At 37.2% G+C, this 22,302-nt stretch overlaps 1 protein-coding gene across 2 annotated transcripts in view; it reads left to right on the top strand.

The window, feature by feature from the left end:
- LOC121378526 (TATA-binding protein-associated factor 172-like) overlaps positions 1-22,302 on the top strand; it is a 56,702-nt gene that overhangs the window by 5,358 nt on the left and 29,042 nt on the right. For both annotated transcript variants that reach the window (XM_041506739.1, XM_041506738.1), the window contains exons 5-18: positions 771-931; positions 1,073-1,197; positions 2,859-2,982; positions 3,511-3,669; positions 6,284-6,379; positions 9,222-9,398; positions 12,171-12,311; positions 13,800-13,924; positions 16,074-16,197; positions 17,364-17,621; positions 18,839-18,981; positions 20,251-20,425; positions 21,180-21,349; positions 22,089-22,247. In XM_041506739.1, coding sequence (XP_041362673.1) covers positions 771-931; positions 1,073-1,197; positions 2,859-2,982; positions 3,511-3,669; positions 6,284-6,379; positions 9,222-9,398; positions 12,171-12,311; positions 13,800-13,924; positions 16,074-16,197; positions 17,364-17,621; positions 18,839-18,981; positions 20,251-20,425; positions 21,180-21,349; positions 22,089-22,247 — 2,137 coding nt within the window. The remainder of the gene's footprint in view (positions 1-770; positions 932-1,072; positions 1,198-2,858; positions 2,983-3,510; positions 3,670-6,283; positions 6,380-9,221; positions 9,399-12,170; positions 12,312-13,799; positions 13,925-16,073; positions 16,198-17,363; positions 17,622-18,838; positions 18,982-20,250; positions 20,426-21,179; positions 21,350-22,088; positions 22,248-22,302) is intronic.

The following is a 22,302-nucleotide window of genomic DNA, read 5'->3' as shown; positions in this document are numbered from 1 at the left end:
ACACTACAGCCTATACCGGAACGTCAACTAAACGAGATCAGTGATAAAAAATAAAATTGATTATGGGTAATAAATAGGATATTAAACTTGCTACTATTTCATGAAAGCACGTAAAATATTTTTTTTGTCATTTGATAAATAATGTGACAATTGAAAATTATTTCACTCAGGACATAAACATGATATAGCATTGGAGCTTGTTCAATTGATATGCTATAAATAGTATTACACTTGAGAATCAGAATGGTTTTACAATAGTGTTTTAATAATTTATTACCGTGCATTCATTCAGAGATTGGGATGAGACAACAGACATGATCCTGTAATACACTCACTGTATCTCATGTCATTTTTTAAAGAAGTTTTTAAAATCTGTCTTCATGTGTTATTCTGATCTGTGGTCTGAAAGCATTCCCCTATCCCCAAAATCCACCTTGATTCAGTTTTATTTTATATAAGGACATGAACCTATTCCCATTTCCCTTCTCTCTGTTTTCTTCTCCCCCCATCCCTTTTTTAAGTAATAAAGAGTACCCTCAAAAAGGTGTTGCTTTTCTTACTTCATAAAATATTGTAATAAGTTGTATACACAACTGTAGTAAATATATACACTTGAAATAATTTACGCTATACGCTTTTACTTTTTAAAAACTTATTTTAATGTACAAAGTTAATTTCCATTTACCAAACATATATTTAACAAATGAATATAGTGGTAATATCTCTGATAAACTTTATTTATTTTGTTTTCTTGTTATTTGTAATTGTAGCTCTTGATAAGGAGAGGTTATCCCAGCAGCGTCAACTTCTGAACAAACGCCTTGGTCTCGATCTGGCAGGTAATCTTGGCATTGACACTGGTAACCTGTTTAACGATGACGATCTCCAGTGCACTCGCAGTAACAACAATGGCAGTATTGGAAGTGCTAAGGTAAAGCATAACTCAGTATTATGTGTGAAAAGAAATATAGATTTTGGTTATCTATATTTACATTTTCTTTCAGGTTTTTGGTAGACCGCAAAACAAAAACCAGTTCCTACTAATTGATTTATTGATTTCAATTTTTTGCAGCCAGTGACTGACTTTGTCCGACAACAGCTGCTCAGTGTTACGTGCGGCATGAGTGCCCGTGAGAGAAATCGTGCCAAGAGAAAAGCTCGTCAATTTGCCAAGCAGATATCAAAAGAGAACCAAAGGTTTGTCGAAACATGTACATTTGTAGTCAATTCAGTTCACTTGGTTTATAGTTAAATCTATACTCTTCAAAAAAAGTAGGAGAACCTGAAATATTAATGTTAATATCAACTATTAGACCAAACATACATTTTGACCAGACATCCTAGTAAAGAATGTTCAGGTCTGTTTATCAACACACCGAAACACATTCCATAGTTTGCACGTGCATCACGCAGTTGCCCCATACACATGCGTAGGGTGTCATTCTCGATTTTGACAATTTCCAGGAAGGTCTATTAATCACTGTGGAACATTATTTCTTTCAATCGTTTTCATTTTGTTGATCATACAATTGTTATTGTCTTGTTTTTAGTCATTTTTATTGTATAAAATTTGCGAGTTACTGATAAAAAAACCCCGTCAACTTTCAAATTTCACTTTTGACCCCAATCGTCCTTCAAGATCTCTGGTAGTCATAAAACCTACTGTAATACTGGACTACTGGTTGTAATGTTTGCCCAATTAATTCACTATTATCATATAACCATTCCCCATAGCTAAATAGAGGATAATAAACGAGTTACCAGTTATTATCAAATTTATGTCCCGAGTGAAATAATTTTCAGTTGTCACGAGCTTTAGCGAGTGACAAATGAAAATTATTTCACGAGGGACATAAATTTGATAATAACTGGAACCGAGTTTGTTATTCTATTTATTACCTCAGCTATTTTTTCTCTAAAAACCTTTATTTTCCACACACATGCACGAAGGCCAACCTGTATAGAAACGATGTAAACCACTTTACGCACTGTTCTGAGAATTACTATAACGTTGTAATTTAATCACGTTCATAGATAATTTAAAAAACACACAAGTTCTCTTTATTCTGCTTCAAAATCTATAATGAATTGCATTAAAATGACGTTTTGTTATTAATTTAACACCAAAAACAGAGACCTGTAAAGGCAAACTCGTTAAACTACATGACGTCATTTTGTGTTTGTCAAATCGTGATGTCATATTTAGTACCGACAAAGTCATTGGTTTGTAAGCGTCAAATTGTCCAATAGTATTGTTCGTTAAACCAATGCAGAATATTTCTCACTGAGAAAATATGGAAAATATTTTCCCTGTTATGAGTGACCGCTGGGGTAATAATATACCTTACAAATTTTTTTTCTTTAAAATATTCTGTCTGTTTGTTTTGCAATACATATGAAATAGGAAATATGAAAGTTTAAACCACAGTTTTCCTTGGATGTAGGGATGGGATGTAGCCCAGTGGTAAAACGCTCACTTGATGTGCTGTCGGTTTGGGATCGATTCCTGTCAGTGGACCCTTTGGGCTATTTCTTGTTCCAGCCATTGTACCACAAATGTGATATATCAAAGGCTGTGGTATGTGAAATCCTGTCTGTGAGATGGTGCATATAAAGGATCCCATGCTACTAATGAAATGTGTTTCCTGAGACTAAATGTCAAAATTACCCTCTTTCACATCCAATAGCCGATGATTGATAAATGAATGTGCTTGAGTGGTGTCGTTAAACAAAACAAACTTCTTCCTTTACTATATTATCAGCAAGTCTTGGTCACAGTGTTTTCTTTTCAATGATTCACGTTGCCTACATTTTCCGCAGGAGTGATATTTGTATATTTTTTAACTGTACATGTGCAGTGAGAGCAGCGTGTCCGACGTTGAACCACCGTCGAAGAAACAGAAGCTAGGTACCCAGATTAGTGAGGAGATCGCAGACGACAAGGTGTTTGATCAGGCAGACACCATCTTGAATATGGAGGAAGTAAGTGGAAAACCAGATTTATTATGTTCAGGTATCAATTATGGCAATGGCAAATTAGAGGGAAAGACCATTTGGTCTAGATCGATAGAGATTTGTTTTTAGTGGGCCAGAAGGATGAGAAACAAAGCAAACTTCAACAAGTGTCTTAATGTAACACAACAGCACCCACTAAAACTAAAGAAGTATGAACTGATTTACGTTTTCGCTTGATAGAGGACATGTATTGCTTTAGCAGTACTCTCAGAATGCTTCTTTTTCTGCATAGCATTTTAACCACTTTGTAATTTGCAAGATGATTTTTTCCCATTTACTTTCATTCATCACACACTATAAGTCTTAAAACAATGAAACTATTGGGGATCAGACCTTTCATTCTGCAGAATTGTTTTTTCTTTCTTTCCTTCTTTCTTTTTTTTCTTTCTTTGTTTGTTTCTTTCTTTCTTTCTGATAACCATTGATTAACTGTATGTTGTAGTGTGAATGTACATTTCTTTTCTTTGATTGTCTTCCATCTGTTTCAATTTCCAGATGGATGAATGGCCGTTTGAATCATTCTGTGAGCTGTTGATGAATGATCTCTTCAACAACGCGTGGGAGGTTCGACACGGTGCAGCTACGGGGTTACGAGACGTCATCAAACTACATGGACGTAGTTCAGGGATGGCCAGTGATACCCCTTCAGATGAGGTATCACTGAGTGCAATATTTGTACTTTGGTTTGGTGATTTTATAGATGTATAACAGTCAAAAATTGATAAAATTGGTTTTGGTAATGATTGTATACTAAATGTGTGACTGTTATAAAAAAAAAAAAAAAAAAGAAGACAAATAATTTGTATATAGTTAAGGACAACACCAGACATAAATCAGCTTCTTTTGTTATTGCTATGATCTGTGTTCCGTAATGATGTGGTTTGTTATTGCTATGATCTGTGTTCCGTAATGATGTGGTTTGTTATTGCTATGATCTGTGTTCCGTAATGATGTGGTTTGTGATTGCTATGATCTGTGTTCCGTAATGATGTGGTTTTCTCAATTTATCCAGGGATAACATTACGGTTTTTATGTACTGTCAGTCCAAATCAAGTAAATCTCATAACAGTATGAACAGTCCATCACATCTGAGGTGTGCAATCATACTTGTGCACCAAGTGCACCTTAATTTTATTCCACGAGCATTTTTTATCGTCCACTTAAAATGTGGCAACAGCATGCCTTCCGCTGATTGTTTGAATAGAAGTTGCTTTAACCCCAGCTTGCCCCAGTATTTGGTACACCCTTGAGGTATTATAACATGTTTTCGTCAATGTGCATCCTATACTCAGCATGTTTTCTGTACAATGTTAATCACTTGTCTGATATTTTCAAATGTGAAAGACTGTATTAAGGATGTAATTCTTTTGTAAACATAATAATGTGCATTATAATATACTTAATATTTACAACATGGTCAACAGTATTTTGAGTAAGCTTCTAACAATGTAAAGAAAGTATATGATACAATTGGAGTTTATGATTTAAATCTTGAAATGTTTCACCTTGGTGTACTTAAGTATTTTAGTTAGTAATGTCAATACTGTAAAACAGGTATTATTTACGCGTTTGTAATTTTCACATTTTTAATTTAACCGCAAAAATTACTCTTACGTGAATAGGCCTAATTGCTAGAAAGAAAAAAACAAATGCAACATAGTACATTTACTCAAAAATACTTGTACTACCAATATGGTAAAACAAACACAAAACACAGCCAACTGCTACGAAACAAGTAATAAAGTTTGTTTTGTTATTATTCCAAAATAGAATTTGGACAACATGCTTCTCACTCAGTACTACTTTCCATTTTTAACTGGTCTATCAAAATAAGGGACACAAACTGTTTTGTAAGTTCCGATAAATGCCAACCACAAGACAATAGCTTTTTTTAGTATTAGTGTAATAGCACAAGTGTTTGTCTTTATTTCTTCACTCTTGTTGGAGAGTTGATTAAACCACATCTAGGATTACATTAATTAATAGTATGTACCATGCTGTCACCCGTGGTTAGGCCTAAAAGGCATGTGATTGCAGCGCTCATTAATCAATAGGCAATTTGTTTTGTTTATTTTTTTTGCTCACAGCGAAAATAAAACCCCCCACGAGATGGCTGTATTTTCAATATCGCAAACATTTACTCCCACAAATAACACCCATTTTACAGTATATTCCCTTTTTTTTCTTCTCAGCATTGAGAACCAGCCAAAGCCAAGACATTGGTATTTTAGACTGGCAACAGATTAATTGTTCATTTTATAAACATGGCAGTATTGATACTGCAAAATTTTAATGAAGCTAATACAGTCAAACCTGTTCTAGCGGCCACCTGTATTCAGCGGTCACCTGCCTTAAGCGGCCACTTTTTTCCCCTCCCAAACAATTTATAATGTAAATGCACCGGTAATAAGCTGTCACCTGTCTAACGCGGCCAGTGGCCACCTAAATCGGATCCCAAATCGCTAAAATACCTGTATTAAGCAGCCACAGTAAAGTTTTACTATTATATAAAAAAGGATATTTAACAACGATAAGGTGCAGCAATAACTGATATTCACACCTTCACGAATACTAGTACCCATTCAGTCCCGACATCTCTACTGTATATCAATTAAGAAAGTATGACTGCAGTGCATCCAATTGCCACTGCAGGCTACGCTTGAGATTTGTAGGTTCACTTACTATGACAATATACCGATGAAGTAGGAATTAAATAATTAAATAGAAAAAGAAAACAAACTTGTTGGGAATGGTTAATTTAATACATTCTATTTGCATTATTTCTGAAGGAGACGACATGTCAAAAGTTGATTTATGCGTATCCGTTGATTAACAGTACAGACGGTAAAACAAGAATGTGTAGGACGTTTTCAGATTAAGTCTATTTTAAAAAGGAAAGCTTATGTTCTGGCCGATTTTGACAATAATGTTTCAGCCGAAAGAAAAAGGCAGAAGAAAGCAACAGGCAAGGATGACATAAACAAGCTAGTGTGGGAATGGTTTTAAAATATGACATATTTTTTATGACAGTTGTGATATTCTTTAATATATGGGTTCTAATTTTGAACTTGTATATAAGGGTCACCTCTCTATGATGGCCACTTTTGTCAGGTCCCTTGGGTGGCCGTTATATACAGGTTTGACTAGTTTATATGTGAATATCCATCAAATAACAAAACTGAATATGTGTGCATATATTTATTTTGTAATATTTTTTTTTTTTTAATGTGTGTGTTTCTACCCTTCATAATTAAATTTGTCATTTCAGCTTTCCTCGATTAATCAAGTCTGGCTCTCGGACCTGTCACTCAGGCTGTTGTGTGTTCTTGCTCTTGACAGATTCGGTGACTTCGTCTCGGATGAGGTTTGTTGTGATCAGTTTTAGATAATTGTTTGTTCGTGATGACCCAAGTCAGTGACCACATCATAATAGGGGCAGTATAATTAGATATATCTGTATGTCTCCGTCTCTCTGTCTCCGTCTCTGTCTCTCTCTCTCTCTCTCTCTCTCTCTCTCTCTCTCTCTGTGTGTGTGTGTTTTGCAACTAACCAGATGTGTATGTATACTCAACTAAACTGACGATCAAAAGAAAATATACCAATTATTTTTATTATAAATAAACACGATACACATTCATGGAAGGTTAGATAGGTGCCAATATTCTTCGTTATAATGCAATCAATGAGGAATAGTCGCACATTGCTGCATTTGGGTGATGCCGCACGTGCAAAATGCGTTTATTCATCAAATTTATACTGCACGAGAAATTTAAGGGTATAAGGGTATAAAAAAGGGTGCCATTGCTTAGAACATACCTCGGTCAACAGTAAAACACCAGAGAACATGGCAAGGCTAACTGCTGAAGAAAGAGAGAGAGCTATTGGTATGGTGCATTTGGGTGCGAGTTATGCCCATGTGGCAAGAATCCTGAATTGCACAAAATTGACGATCACCAGGTTGATACAGCATTACAGGGTGACTGACAGGACTGCAGACAGACCATGAAGTGGAAGACCCCACGTCACAACAGCCAACGAGGACCGCCATCTCCGCATCTTACACTTACGTAACAGATTCCTCACTGACGTCATCTGCAGCGACTGGCCTTGGACATGTCATCAGTCGTCACACTGTACGTCGTCGACTACGACAGCACGGTATCAGAGCCTATCGACCATTCAGACATTCAGAGGGATGACATTGACGAGGCAACATCGACTTCGACGTTTACGTTGGGCACGTCAGTTTCAACGTTGGCAACATGGAACTGGCAGCGTGTACTCTTTTCTGATGAGAGCAGGTTCCAGTTATTCAGAGCTGATGGCAGGACTCGGATATACCGACGTGCAGGAGAGAGAACAGCTCTGTGCTGTGTTCAGGAGACTGAACCGTTTGGTGGTGGATCTGTGATGGTTTACCAGCCTCGGTGGCATCGTGGTTAGGCCATCGGTCTACAGGCTGGTAGGTACCGGGTTCGGATCCCAGTCGAGGCATGGGATTTTTAATCCAGATACCAACTCCAAACCCTGAGGGAGTGCTCCGCAAGGCTCAGTGGGTAGGTGTAAATCACTTGCACCGACCAGTGATCCATAACTGGTTCAACAAAGGCCATGGTTTGTGCTATCCTGTCTGTGGAAAGCGCAAATAAAAGATCCCTTGCTGCCAATCGGAAAGAGTAGCCCATATAGTGGCGACAGTGGGTTTCCTCTCAAAATCTGTGTGGTCCTTAACTATATATCTGACGCCATATAACCGTAAATAAAATGTGTTGAGTGCGTCGTTAAATAAAATATTTCTTTCTTTCTGTGATGGTTTGGGGCGGTATCTGTGACCAACAGTGGACAGACCTTATTGTCATTGACGGAAATCTGTCCGACGTCAGGTCCATGCTTGCATACTTGCACATGGTGGACATACACGCTATTGAAATGGCACATTTCACCCCTAGTGCTGTTGTGAACTGTGATATTATCATTTTATGGATTTTATTGAGTATACCGAGCCTTGAAATAAGCGGCCGGTCATGGTCATTGTCCGGTACAAATTTGTAACTTGTCAGTAACAATGTCGATTGCGCCGGTCACCATGTCCGAAGCTCGCGTTGTAGTAAAAGCCGGCTGTTTTGGAGTCGAATACACTTGATGCACCGATTAAAAAAAAATTTGATTACGAATGAAAAAACACAAATGTGTACCAGTGGGATTCAAACCGGTTCGCGAGGCGCTTGACAGTCCAACACAAAGTTCATCTACAGTCCGCGTACCTGTTTAGTAGGATTTTTCAGTCTCGATTTTACATTGTAAAAATTCCCAAACGAATATCCTGCAGAGTAGTATCTTAAAATCTAGCACTGAATTAAAATGGCAAAAGGAGGATTTAGTTAAAACAAATGCCTCTTTGTGGCTACAGTTTGAAGAAAACACCAAAGGCGATTTTTCGGACGCATGGATCAAAGGGTCCACAAATCTCCGTGTGTCAAATGCTAAACATCACTCGTCAACCAACAATATAGAATATTACCACAAACAAGACACTGATGACGTTGAAAAATATGTCTGAGTCAGATCATCATGAATCTGAAAGTTCAACACAAAGTGATAGTGACGACAGTTTCATGGGTTTCTTAAGCCCTATCCTAACCAGCTGCAAGCGATGCAGGCGATTATTGCCGCATCCTAACTGCACACGCGCGACGCCACATATAAAGGCGTCGCACGCGTGTGGTTAGGATACGACAAATTGAAATCCATGATTTCTAAAATTATAGCTCACATCGCTTAGGATACAGTTTTACCAGAGGACATATATTAATGCATCATAGACTAGTAAGTATGTAACAATAATAAATGTCATCATTTGGTGACTATTGCCTTAATTGCTGCATTTAGTAATTAAATATATCAATTATTAAACAACATAAAACATTATTAATTTCATTTTTATTTACAATGTTTTGTGACAGGTACAATTTCTTTTATGTCAGGCACAAATTGATTGATGCAGGACATTGTGTCAGGTACACCATTTTATATTTTTCAAGGCTTGGTATACTTGTGTTTATTTATCGCCAAATTATTATACTTTCAAAATATAACATTTGCATCAACTTGTGTTTTGTGTTGTTTTTAATACTTTGAAAAAACAATTGGTATACTTTCTTTTGATCGTCAGTTTAGTACCAGATATATTTGTTATTAACTGTCAGGTTGTTGCCCCAGTGCGAGAGACGTGTGCACAGACGTTGGGAGTGATCGTGAAGTACCTCGATATTGACGGTGTCCACGGGGTGTTGGGGGTGCTGCTGCAGCTGTTGTCACAGAACCGGTGGGAGGTGCGCCACGGGGGGCTACTCAGTCTCAAGTACCTGCTGGCTGTCAGGCGGGTAAGATGTCACATGTCTCTCATGTTCTACTTCATTACCAAACTCACTGTTATAAATCTGTCATATGGTAGCTGTTTTATTTTCAGATGTTAGTTTTTAACATCTTGCAGTGTGTTCTCATTTTTTCATTTAATGTGTTGACACAGCTTTTGCAAAACAAGGCGTCGCATGCGACGTTTACTACCCTCATTTCCGACATCTATTTTCACCACAGTTCATATTTTGTTGAACACATACTATCGTACAAATACAAAAAAAACCCATCTAAAAGTCACTTTTTTCAATTTGCTGTCACATGCAATATTTCACTGACAAATGGTTGATGTAAACATTGAAAAAAACCCAAGTTCATTGTATCGCCGCCATTTTGTTGTTTTTCTGGCACTGGAATCCAAATATTTGTTCCTTTGATACTAATATTAATAGAGTAACCAGTATTTTATTAGTTTAAAGGTTGCAAGCCACCGTTTACGTTTGCAAAACTTTAAAAGTAGAAATTATTAATTTAATTTATAAAATATCAAATAAATTACAAAAAAAAAAAAAAAAAAATTAAATACACAATATCATGGAATAGATAAATTTAACAAAGTATCTACATTGAAAAATTACTAATTTGGTGTGTGGGGTGGAATTGTATGTTTTAACCTATAATACATGTAAAGTTTATGCTAATAAAGGTTCTTGTTTGTTTTTGAGGTTTTTTTTTTTTTAATTATGTTTTTGGGGGGTTGTGGAGGAATTCCCATTTATAAGTAAATAAATATATATACATTTATAAGTGATAAAATATTATTTTGTTTTTAATGCTGTTAATTGTTCTAATAGGTAACATGGATAGTTTTTATAACTTAGGTGGTATTAGTGGAAACAATTAATTTTAAATATTAATAAATAACTTTATTCTAAACTGATGAAAATTGTTTGCATGTTTTTCTAAACATAGCATAAAATATGCCCAATGAGCATGTTGTGTAAATTGACAAATTGATTTAACATGATCTTAGTATGCAAAATGTATATTAAAAAGTTAATTATTTCAATTTAATGGGGTTTTGTGTTTTATAAACAGTTAAAATTGGGCAATTGAATTTTTCACCATGACCAGTAAATTTTCAAATCCACTGGTCCTGTTGCAAGTGAATTAAAAAAAACAAATCTAGAACCCCGTGTACATGGAACGCTTTAACAGTTGAATATCGCTTATTCCTGCACTGACCAATCACATTCAAGGATAGAAATGTGAGTCATACTTGTTCCAATCTTGGGCCAACAATTTCACCAATTATATGTATTACTAGTGGACTACATTGCAAACTTCTGGGGTAACCGACTCTGGCCCATAGAGCCCCCCCCCCCCCCCCCCCCCCCCCCCCCCGTGCCCCCATTACTGAGTGTCTGTAGCTCTCGATACCCACACCCCACCCCCACCCCCACCCCGACTCCTACTCTGACAGTTCCAACGCCTTCTAGTACTTCATTTTGCAACCGCTGTGACAAAAGCAAAGATTAGCAAATGAATTAATTACTCAGGAATAAAAAAAAAATTCTTGTGTTATGATATTGTTATACCATTCATACATTTTTCTTAAATGTTTCTTTCTTTCTTTCTTTCATTCTTTTATTCATTCATTTTTTATTGAAATATTATTTTATTGCATAAACAACAAAAGGATTGGGAACAAGCTTGACCACTTGCTAGTAATATTAATGGCATCAACAGATTCATTCATTCATTCATTCATTCATTCATATATTAATTTACATTTCATTGACAACAGTTTAAATTGCATATTTATTATATCTTTTTCCTTAAATGTCTGCATATTCTTCTTCTTTTTCCTGGTCATTCTAATGTTTGAGAATATCAGACATTGCATTGTAATTTTAATTATCAAAATTTTCATTGCCATATTCATTGTTACTCTAACCTAGAAAATTTAAGAAATAATATGTAGTGTTATGGCTCATATAGATTGATATGTGGTGCATGCAGTCTGACTGTTGCGTCTGTGGCTTGCGTTTTGGGCATATATATCAAATACAATTATTTCATTATTTTGCAGATACATGCATCGCACACATCCAGTCTTGACTCTCATTGAAATTAATGTAATTCAATTTTGTTTTTAGCCAGTCCGTATGCACGCGATACATCTAGTCTATATGAGCTTTTAATGTCAAAATTGTCATATATAATTTTTCTTTTCAAATTCAAAAGAAATGCATATTCCGCTAAGGATAGTAGTTTGGTTCGAACATCCCAACAACCAATGGGATGGCCTAAATTTCTTCTACTGTGTACTCCTTCCTGTTCCGGTCACATGACTGTAACTTCCTTCTTTTTCCTTCGCTCTTGTGGTCTGCATCTAGTTAACGTTGTCAAAATTACTACATGTAGTTGTTTGAGTGACCACCATGTTTGACGTGGATGCTCTGTCCCCGACAAGGGGCGGGATGTAGCCCAGTGTTTGCTTGAAGTGCAGTCAGTCTTGGATCAATCCCTGTCGGTGGGCTCATTGGGCTACTTCTGGCTTCAGCCAGTGCACCACGACTGGTATATCGAAGGCTGTGGGATGGTGCATATAAAAGATCCTTTGCTGCTAATCAAAAAGAGTAGCCCATGAAGTGGCGAAAGCGGGTTTCCTCCCACAATATCTGTGTGGTTCTTAACCATATATCCGATTCTATATAACCATACATAAAATGTGTTCAGTGCGTCGTTAAATAAAACATTTCTTTCTTTCTTTCTTCCTTCTTTCCTTCCGACAGGACCTGACTGACAGGTTACTGCCCCTGGTTCTGCCCGGTGTGTTCACTGGTCTGCGAGACCCTGACGACGATGTGCGTGCTGTGGCTGCTGCTGCTCTTGTCCCTGTCACTGACAGCTTCGTTAAACTGATGCCACAGCAGGTAGAGAGTGAAGTTTTTATTCTCACACTTTTTGTTAATCAGTGTTGTACATTTAATCAGGGCTCGAAATAGGAAGTAAAATCTGGCCTGCTGTTATTTTTTTTAAAATAGCCTGCTAAAAAAAAAATATGGCCTGCTGGAAATAAAGACAGCATAGGTTGAGTAGAGGGTTTAGGATAGTGTGTGGAAAATTGGCACCTCTGAGATTATAAAATTGAAATATAATAACGGAATCACTTTCTAAATAGCAGAGGAGATGATCTGTCTCTTGAAAAATGACCTATGATGTTTTGCATTATTTTGATAGGTGAATTCAGGGCTGGCTCTGGGTTAGCAGAAAAGTTTGCCAAATTATCTACTAAACTTCAAAAATGGTAGAAGCTCAGTTATTTTCTGACAAAACATAATTTATTTTATGCAATTATTTCATCATTAAAAGAGCATTCGCCAGTTGTTTTTGAAATTCACAATTGGCGAATTTGGCGAGTGTCGGAGCTAGCCCTGTGAATTTCTATTTCACCTGCTCGTTTTAAAAACAGGACTGCTTTTCACAGGCCACTGTTTTGAGCCCTGCATTAACTCTCAAACTCGGCTTGTTTCATTTAACAAGTGTCTTTCCATTTCTGTCTTGCCTTTACAAATTAAACAGGTGTCATAGGATATAGGTATTACTTTGCCGATGGCAACAGCATCAACTTTTGCATTTGTATTAAGGTTTCTCATTTTGATCCATTTCTCACAAATCTAGGTCTTGTATATTGTGATTCAAATTACAGTAGAATCTCGTTGGGTTGAACTTGTAAGGCTCGAACCAAGACTGAAGACCCAAGTTACACTTAAACATTGGTGACTGAATGGTTGGGTCGAACATTATCTCGAGCACCGACGGGATTCAGCTGTATTTCAAAATACAGTTTGACAATACTAAAATTTACTCATGTTTCGTGTGAGATAGAGGATACAATTTCTTCATTAATTTCAAAGAAACCTGTTACATAGCCAGGCCTCTGAGAAATAAACATGTGCGTGACTTCCTTAAATAACCCCTGCGCGTTCTGTAACATCACCGTGGTGCAGGGGTGTAGCATTCTCTTTGAGAATGGCTAATATTCATTCATTCATTCATTCATTCATTCCTTAAATAAATTCAGGTAACTTGTTTCAATTTTTTTTTCTCAATAACCTGGTACCAGTATTTCCAAGTAAATGAAATCCTAAATTACTTCATGAATGAAAATAATATGTTACTCCAAGTCAGATTTGCACAAGTGATGCACAAACAAAATTATTTTTCTGCTAAATGTTTGGAGCCTTGTGTTTGGACCTGTGTTTGGAGACCATATGTGTAAATGATAACTGCTGTATTTGTAACTTCAGATGTTTTTGTATGGTCAGAGGCCTGTTGGCTAATAATTTCTGTATTTTATGTGTTTAAATGATACTGCTGTATTTGTAAAGTGATATGTGTTTCCGTGGTTCTGCTTGTAGACTCCGGTGGTGATATCGAGTCTGTGGGAGACTCTGCTGGACCTAGACGACCTGACTGCATCCACCAACAGTATAATGACGCTACTCGCCACCCTCCTAGCCCACCCACACCTCGCTGCCGACAGGTTTGTCTTTGAAGTGATACAGGATGGGATATAACTCCATGGTAGAGCACTCGCATGCTGTGTGATGGGTAGCAGGGTCGATCCCACTCAATAGATTCGGCGGTTTTCAAATCCAAACCAGTGGATTAACATAATTTCAGGGAATATTTTGTTCAGTATCATGTCACAATCTGCTACACAAGTTACAGAGATCGCTACACAATTTTAAAACATTAAACATTAGTTAGCATTGTTAATAAATTTTTCAGTTGACCAGAAATATCACTAATCAAGATTTTGAAAACAAAATTCCCTGAAGTTTAATTGTCACAATTGTGATTACCATATATTCATTGATATTCTAAGTAAGAAAATGTTTTAGCATAACAGCAAACAAATGTAGCTTCTTTTTTTTAAGTGTAAGAATAGTTTCCATGGTGCCAGTCATGTCAACAACTAACTTACATCGTCAGAATAACATATGTCAGTCACGCTGTCTCTTGTTCTCAACTTGCAAACTTGTTGTCAATAACAGTATCATTTGAAAATCTTCCATAAAATGATAAAGATTGATAATAAATTTCTTTTATATTAATAAAAATTATGTAATTTATTTAGAAAATACCCAACTCGCTACTTGGCAATACCATTTATCTTGCATTCGTGAACTGATGTTGTCTTTTCCTAGCCATATATTTTATGGGTAATAAACATTTTCCTACTTAGAATATCAATGAATATTTGGTAATCAAAATCGTGACAATTAAAATTCAGGGAACATTTTGTTTCCAAAATCTTGATTAGCGATATTTCTGGTCAACTGAAAATTGATTAGCAACTACAAAGGCTTGGGAAGGACAGCATCGATTCACGAGTGCAAAATAAATGGTATTGCCTTGTAGCTCGTTGAGTATTTTCTAAATAAATTACATCATTTTTATTGTTATAAAAAAAAAATCATCATCATATTCATTGTAATTCCAAACAAAAACAGTAAAAAATATGATTGTTGTCAAAATTGTCATTAAACCAGTGCCCCATGACTGGTAGATCAAAGGTTGTACAATGTACTGTTCCCTCTGTGGGAAAATGCATATAAAAGATCCCGTGATGCTTTATTGGGTGGGTTTTTTGTGTAGCCTGTGTGGTGGCTGCGGGTTGACCCAGATACCAACATAGCCATGCTGGATCAGCAGGTTTACCCAGATACCAACATAGCCATGCTGGATCAGCGGGTTTACCCAGATACCAACATAGCCATGCTGGATCTGCGGGTTGCCCAGATACCAACATAGCCATGCTGGATCAGCGGGTTTACCCAGATACCAACATAGCCATGCTGGATCTGCGGGTTTACCCAGATACCAACATATCCATGCTGGATCAGCGGGTTTAGCCAGATACCAACATAGCCATGCTGGATCAGCGGGTTTACCCAGATACCAACATAGCCATGCTGGATCTGCGGGTTTACCCAGATACCAACATATCCATGCTGGATCAGCGGGTTTACCCAGATACCAACATAGCCATGCTGGATCAGCGGGTTGACCCAGGTACCAACATAGCCATGCTGGATCAGCGGATTTACCCAGGTATCAGCATAGCCATGCTGGATACCAAATAACCATAGTTTTAAATGTGCTGAGGTGTTGTTAAACAAACCTTTCTTTCCCTCTTTCAAGTGATAATAGAGAATACTACATGAGTGGCCATTCCATTCATGATTTATTTTACAAGTATCAATGTATCCGTGAGAGAATGCAAGTTGTATATTTTAAAAATAAATTATAAAAAAAGTATTATCTTGACAGACTAGAGTGCAGTGTTGTATTTGGTTTTTAAAAAATTACATGTTTTTCCTTCTAAAACGTTGGCGTACATTCCTAAAATAGAGGCAATTATTTAGAAATGCAGTCAGTAATTTACAATTCATTGTCCTCCAGTGTCAACTGTTGTAACAAAGGCTGTGGTATGTACTATCCTGTCTGTGGGATGGTGCATATAAAAGATCCCTTGCTGCTAATCAAAAAGAGTAGCCCATGAAGTGGCGACAGTGGGTTTCCTCTCTTAATATTTGTGTGGTCCGTAAACCATATGTCTGATGCCATATAACCATAAATAAAAGGTGTTGAGTGCGTTGTTAAATAAAACATTGCCTTCCTTCCAGTGTTTCCCAGTCACTGTCGGAGCTCATTCCCAGGCTGTGGCCATTTCTTCGACACAACATTAAGTCTGTGCGGAAAGCGGCTTTAGAAACATTCTACACATTGCTGTCAGCAGAAGGCCAGCAGGTCAGTACAATATTGTTGTGAGATGGAATACGTTTTTTTGTAATACCAAACAAATAATTTAATTGATCATACTTATGTTTTTTCCTGGGTTTAAATTTTAGTTTTGATGCATTACAATTGTAGAAATAATATATCTGTTCATAAGGTGAGGGAAGGAATAATGACGTGACTGGAATCAAATACATTTGACATAATGAAAGGTTATAGCCATTTGATTGTCTGTTGGAATGGTTGGACCGGTCAAAGGTTTGGAGTAGGGGTAGAGGTGCAGTTAGGTGAAAGGTCAAGTTAAGTTTTCATGAAAAGAGAAAATGTTTTCTTCTGGATTTTTGAAAGTATGATGCGAAATTTTTTTAGGATCAAAACTTAATGATGTATCTGGTCTTTTGTGTTTTATTGTTTTATGTTTTTCCCATTGCCCCCTTTTCTTTCGGTCTTTGATTTCAATCTCATTTCTTCAAAATCTGGCAGCTCCAATTTTTCAACTTTTTAAAATTTGTAGTCTGCTTTAACATTCCAGTCCTTGTCTATCCAACAACTATAGGTGCTTGTCTCCTGTGCTGTACATCTGCCATTTTCCATCTGTTTTTGTGCTGTGGGCATAGTCATTGTGAACTTTATTACATGTGCATTGAGTGTTACCTATAGTCTGTCCCATCCTCCTACAAAAATGTTATTTATAAATAATTTCAGTTTGATTTGACGTAAGTAGAAAAGTAAAAGTGTTTTGGAAATAACCAAAAAATAGTACTATTTTTGCATGCAATTGGCTCAGAAATAAACAACTTTTAATAAATTCCATAGTATGAAAACTGGTGTTCCCTATGGGAAGGACTAATATTACATTGATTACATCTTGAAGAAGGGGCCGGCGGTTTAGGATCGATCCCCATCAGTGGCCCCATTGGGCTATTTCTCTCTCGTTCCAGCCAGTGCTCCACAACTGGTGTAACAAAGGTTGTGGTATGTACTATCCTGTCTGTGGGATGGTGCATATCAAAGATCCCTTGCTGCTAATCGAAAAGAGTAGCCCATGAAGTGGCAACAGTGGGTTTCCTCTCTCAGTATCTGTGTGGTCCGTAACCATATGTGGTCTGACGCATTATAACCGTATATAAAATGTTTTGATGGCATCGTTAAATAAAAGATTTCCTTCCTTCTTGAAGAATGCTCTGCAGTCTTGGCTGCCTGCCGTGCTGCAGGACGCCTTGCGACACATCTACCAGCGCAGTCTACTGGAACACAGCCCCGAGTTACTGGACCTCGTGGAGAAGGTGTGGGCCCAGCTGCTGGAGAGGACCCCCCTCGACTACCTCATTGGAGCCTCCCTTCCCTGGCTTGGAGTCTGGCTCTGTCTTCTGATGCAACCTGCTCGAGTACCGTACGACCCGTCCTACCTCATAGAAGCCAAACATCGAGTTAGGGTAAGTCATTCTGAAATATTAGCCAGATAACATCGGCAGGCATTACCATGCAGATATTTATATTAAGTAGCAAACTATCTTTAAAGACCACTTTAATATTCACTTTAAACATAATAATATAGAAATTTACTATTTGTCAGAATTATCAAATGTTTGACATTCAGTAGGCGATGATTAATAAATCAGTGTACTCTGGTGAAGTCTTTCAGCAAAGCAAACTTTCATTTAACTTTAATTAAGTTTTGGTGCAGCTGACGCATAGGAAATTTTTCTGTTTTTGTACCCCTGAAATACATATAAAAAACTTTAAGATCATAATGTAGAAATTAACCTTTATTAAGTAGCCATGGTATTTGTGACATCATAAATCAGAGAGTTTGTTATTAAGAAATTCTGTGATTCACACTTAAATGAATGTTAAAAATAACAAAAATTATTTCTTGAAATTCTTAACTTTCTACGATATCCAATAGCCAGTGATTAAGTGATTGGTGGTGGATCAGCTCTAGTGGTGTTGTTATACAAAACAACTACAGGGCTCAAAATAGAGACCTGTAAAAAGCAGTCCGTTTGTTTTTTAAATCTAGCAAATAGAAATTCACCTGCTAAAACCACCAAAACATTGCAGGTAATATTTCAAGAGGGAGATATATGTACGATTATCATCTGCTATTTGGCTCCTCAGAGGTTCTCATTTCTCACACTATTCCAACCCTCCATGGGTTATTTCCAGCAGGCCATAATTTTTTTCTTAGCAGGACATATTTGTTTTGACCTGCTATTTAAAGAAAACAGTAGGCCCTATATAACTTCCTACCTGGGTGGTGTTGTGGTTAAGTCTGGTAGATACTGGGTTCTCACTGGCTCACTGGGTAGGTGTAAGACCACTACACGGCCTCAGTGGTGTGGTGGTTAAGCCATCGGACAAGGCTCGTAGGTACTGTGTTCGCAGCCCTGTACCGGCTCCCACCTAGAGTGAGTTTTAATGACGCAGTGCGTAGGTGTAAGACCACTACACACTGGGGTTTTTCTCTCACTAACAACTAACCCACTGTTCTGGACAGTCAACCCAGATAGCTGAGGTGTGTGCCCAAAACAGTGTGCTTGAACCTTAATTGGATATAAGCATGAAAATAAGTTGAAATAAATAAATAACTTCCTACATGAGCCCTGCAGCTATAACTTTTTCTCATCAGTGTATTTCCATCATGTTGTAGGACATTTCAACACCGAAATCACACCATCCATCCGAGACACCAGCAATAAAAGAACAGAGAGACTTCATTGGTGGGATATCGACAAACACCTTGATGTCTGAGCAAGATCCCAGTGTGATGAAAGCAAGAATAACAGGGGCAAGGTAAAACAGAGGCTTAGGTACATTCTGTGTTGTCCATAATATTTCTCTCTCTTTTTTTTATGCCCATCGATGGGTCGTATTATGGTATGGCATTGTCCATCCATACATCCATCTGTTAACGTTTTCTTGTCCGAACTGTATCTTGCATACAAATGCATACAGGACCATCAAGCCATCAAACCTCGCATGTAGGAACAACTTGGGATGGCGGTGTGTCGCGTACTATTACTAGGTCACTATGACCTACTTTTCACTGTCTTCTGCACATAACATTAAATCATTGTCAGGATCATATTTTACATACAGATGCATACAGGACCATCAAACCTCACTTGTAGGAACAACTTGGGATGGCGGTGTGTCACGTTCTATTATTAGGTCATTGTGACCTACTTTTCGCTGTCTTCTGCACATAACATTAAATCATTGTCCGGATCATATTTTACATACAGATGCATACAGGACTATCAAACCTCATATGTATGAACAACTTGGGATGGTGGTTGGTCCAAAACAAACTGTTCATCCATAACATTGCATATAATTAGAATTGAATCATACCTGTAACATGTTCATTGATATAGATATGGTTTTCCATCAAACTCCTGATGGATATATCATGTTTTAAAGTTTTAATTGCATATTCCAAAGCATATTTCAGAACAGTGGTTTGTGTGTCGGTTATCTGCAAATTGGTTACCTGGGCCATTATTATCAAGGTTGTAAAACCATCGTAAGCTATGATGTCACTACAGCACACGCCATAGCCTACAATGGTTTTATGATTTGTAGCGCTAAGATAGCTAAGAAAATCACTAACCTGGTGAACCATTGTACATTCTGAAAGTCACTTTATCAAGTATTAAAGAAAGTTTTCTTTTTATGATTTGTAATTTGTAAATTAATAGTATCAGCTGGAAATACTGTTATTAAACTGTAAGCTCTAAACGTTTGTGGAAATTGATTAGGTTAAGCAAATATACTTCACGTAACCGAACAATTGGTTACCTATGTAAAGGTCATGTAAACTGATTTTTGGTTACCTTATTTTATTTTATTTTTATCATCTCCTGAGGTTCCATCATTCACATTCTTGGCTGTTTATGCTTGCTGTATTATATATTATAATAAAATATTTTTGTGTATTATTTTATCTATAAAAGTCAGCTATTCCCTAATGCGAAGATGCCCTCTGGGGTTTTTTAATTTATTTTTACAATATTGCAAATATATGTTGTTATTATTTTTTCAATTCTTATTCTATTAAAGATTGCTAGGAAGATTGGCATCTTACATCACCCGTCCACTGTCAAACTTTCCACCAGAAGCAGAGAAACCTGCTATTTCCCTCGCAAAGCTGTTCGTTTTCCATCTGAACACCAAGTCGGCACTTCAGCGATTCATTGTGGGACAAGTGACCTACCAGTGGGCTGTTCACAGTCAGGTTTGTTAGAAAATCAAGTTCATCCTTCGTGTGTGTGCTCTCTGTAATACACTTTAACAAGTAGTCAGTGAGCTGTTCACAGTCAGGTTTGTTAGAAAATCAAGTTCATCCTTCGTGTGTGTGCTCTCTGTAATACACTTTAACAAGTAGTCCGTGAGCTGTTCACAGTCAGGTTTGTTTGAAAATCAAGTCCATCCTTCGTGTGTGTGTGTGTGTGTGTGTGTGTGTGTGTGCGTGCGTGCGTGCGTGCGTGCGTGCGCTCTGTAATATACTTTAACAAGTAGTCCATGGCCTGCCCAGTTAGGTTCTTTCTGTAACGAGGGACGCGAATGTTCTGGTTTTTTATCTCATTTCAGCTTGTTTTGCATAAAATAATTTCTACGAACTAGATTGGAATTGATCAGAGCTGCTAAAAATGACCTTCATTAAAGTATGCTTTTTAAGGAGATGTTCAAATTTTATTTCTGAATGAATATATCAGATCATTGTGTACCAAAACTGCAACCCAATACATTATGGGTCGATAGGAATCTAGGTTATAGTACTTTCCATAACTAAGTTGTTTTCATGATATGCAAATATCAGTGAGGTGTACAGGTTTTTTCTACCACTGACCATCAAGGCACAATATTTTTAATAGCAGCTGCTATAGTTTAAAATGTGCTGAGGTGTTACTAAACATGCTTTGTTTGTAAATCATATTGGTTACTGAACGTCTGTTTCAGCATGTATTAATGTGGGTCTTTTTATTCAGCCTTGTGAATGCCCTGTCGAACTGAAGACGCGGTTACTAGAGTGTCTGAATGAAGCAATATATTTTGACGAGATCGCTGTCTCATTCACGAGGATGCAGAGTGACTGTCAGGATTTCATAGCCAGCCTCAAGTGTCAGGGGGTTGATATGGACTCAAAGTTCCCACCAGGGTATGTGTTACCTCAAGTGTTAGGTTGGTATTAGATGTGGTCTTTAGCTTCCCTCTTTGGGATGTATTATTTGGCTTGTAGAGTCAGAACAGAATAGAACTTTATTACATACCCATTTAATCTTACTACAGTAATAAAGACAATTCTGACCATGCAATAAAAAAGTATTTTATTGAATATATGTGTGATACAAAATCTTGCATGCACAGTACGTGTTCATCTGAATTGTGTCATTTCCCTGGCTAGGAATGACGTCATGTTCCTAGCCAGGATGTTCTGTCAATTGCATAAAATACAAACGCCTTTCCAAACTAAGTTAGTTGTGTTATTTAATTAAACATTTGTTAATCATAATATAGAAAGGTGGTATGTAATAAATACAGAACCACACACCAGTTGTCTTGCCATGTTCTTTATTACACTTGTTTATTGTGCACAAGATGTAAACCATTCGACCGCTACACGGTCTCGTGGTATAATATTCTTGTGCACTATAAACTTGTGCAATAAATAACATGGCCATCTATGTTTTCAAAGCGGTCTCCTACTGTAAAAGATAGCTTTACATAAGCTAAATTTATTGTCCGAGTTAAGAATTGAAATAATAATTTTATGTCTTGTAAGCAATGGTGTTACTATTAAATTACTGTGCATTTAATTTCAGAACCATAGTGTTTTGGTGTGTCATTCTGATTTTGTTTTGTCATTTAGTTTTAATAGAAATATCTTCGTGTTTCAGCATACTGACTCTGGACCAAGCAGCCCAGTTGAGTTCTGTGTATAACGAAGTGAAAGCCAGCTTCAAGCCGCGTGTTGCTGCCACACTGGAAGAACGATGTCGCCAGCTGCAGACTTCAGTCTCCAGCACTAGTCACGAGCAACAGATGTGGACTGTCAGGTTGATATGAGAGCTGTTTCAGGAAGGAATTGGGGTTGGGGGTGCTTAGAGCTGT

The sequence above is a fragment of the Gigantopelta aegis genome, chromosome 8, assembly GCF_016097555.1.
Source record: "Gigantopelta aegis isolate Gae_Host chromosome 8, Gae_host_genome, whole genome shotgun sequence".
In the NCBI taxonomy this organism is placed as follows: Eukaryota; Metazoa; Mollusca; class Gastropoda; order Neomphalida; family Peltospiridae; genus Gigantopelta; species Gigantopelta aegis.
This window is presented reverse-complemented; position numbering and strand designations above follow the sequence as displayed.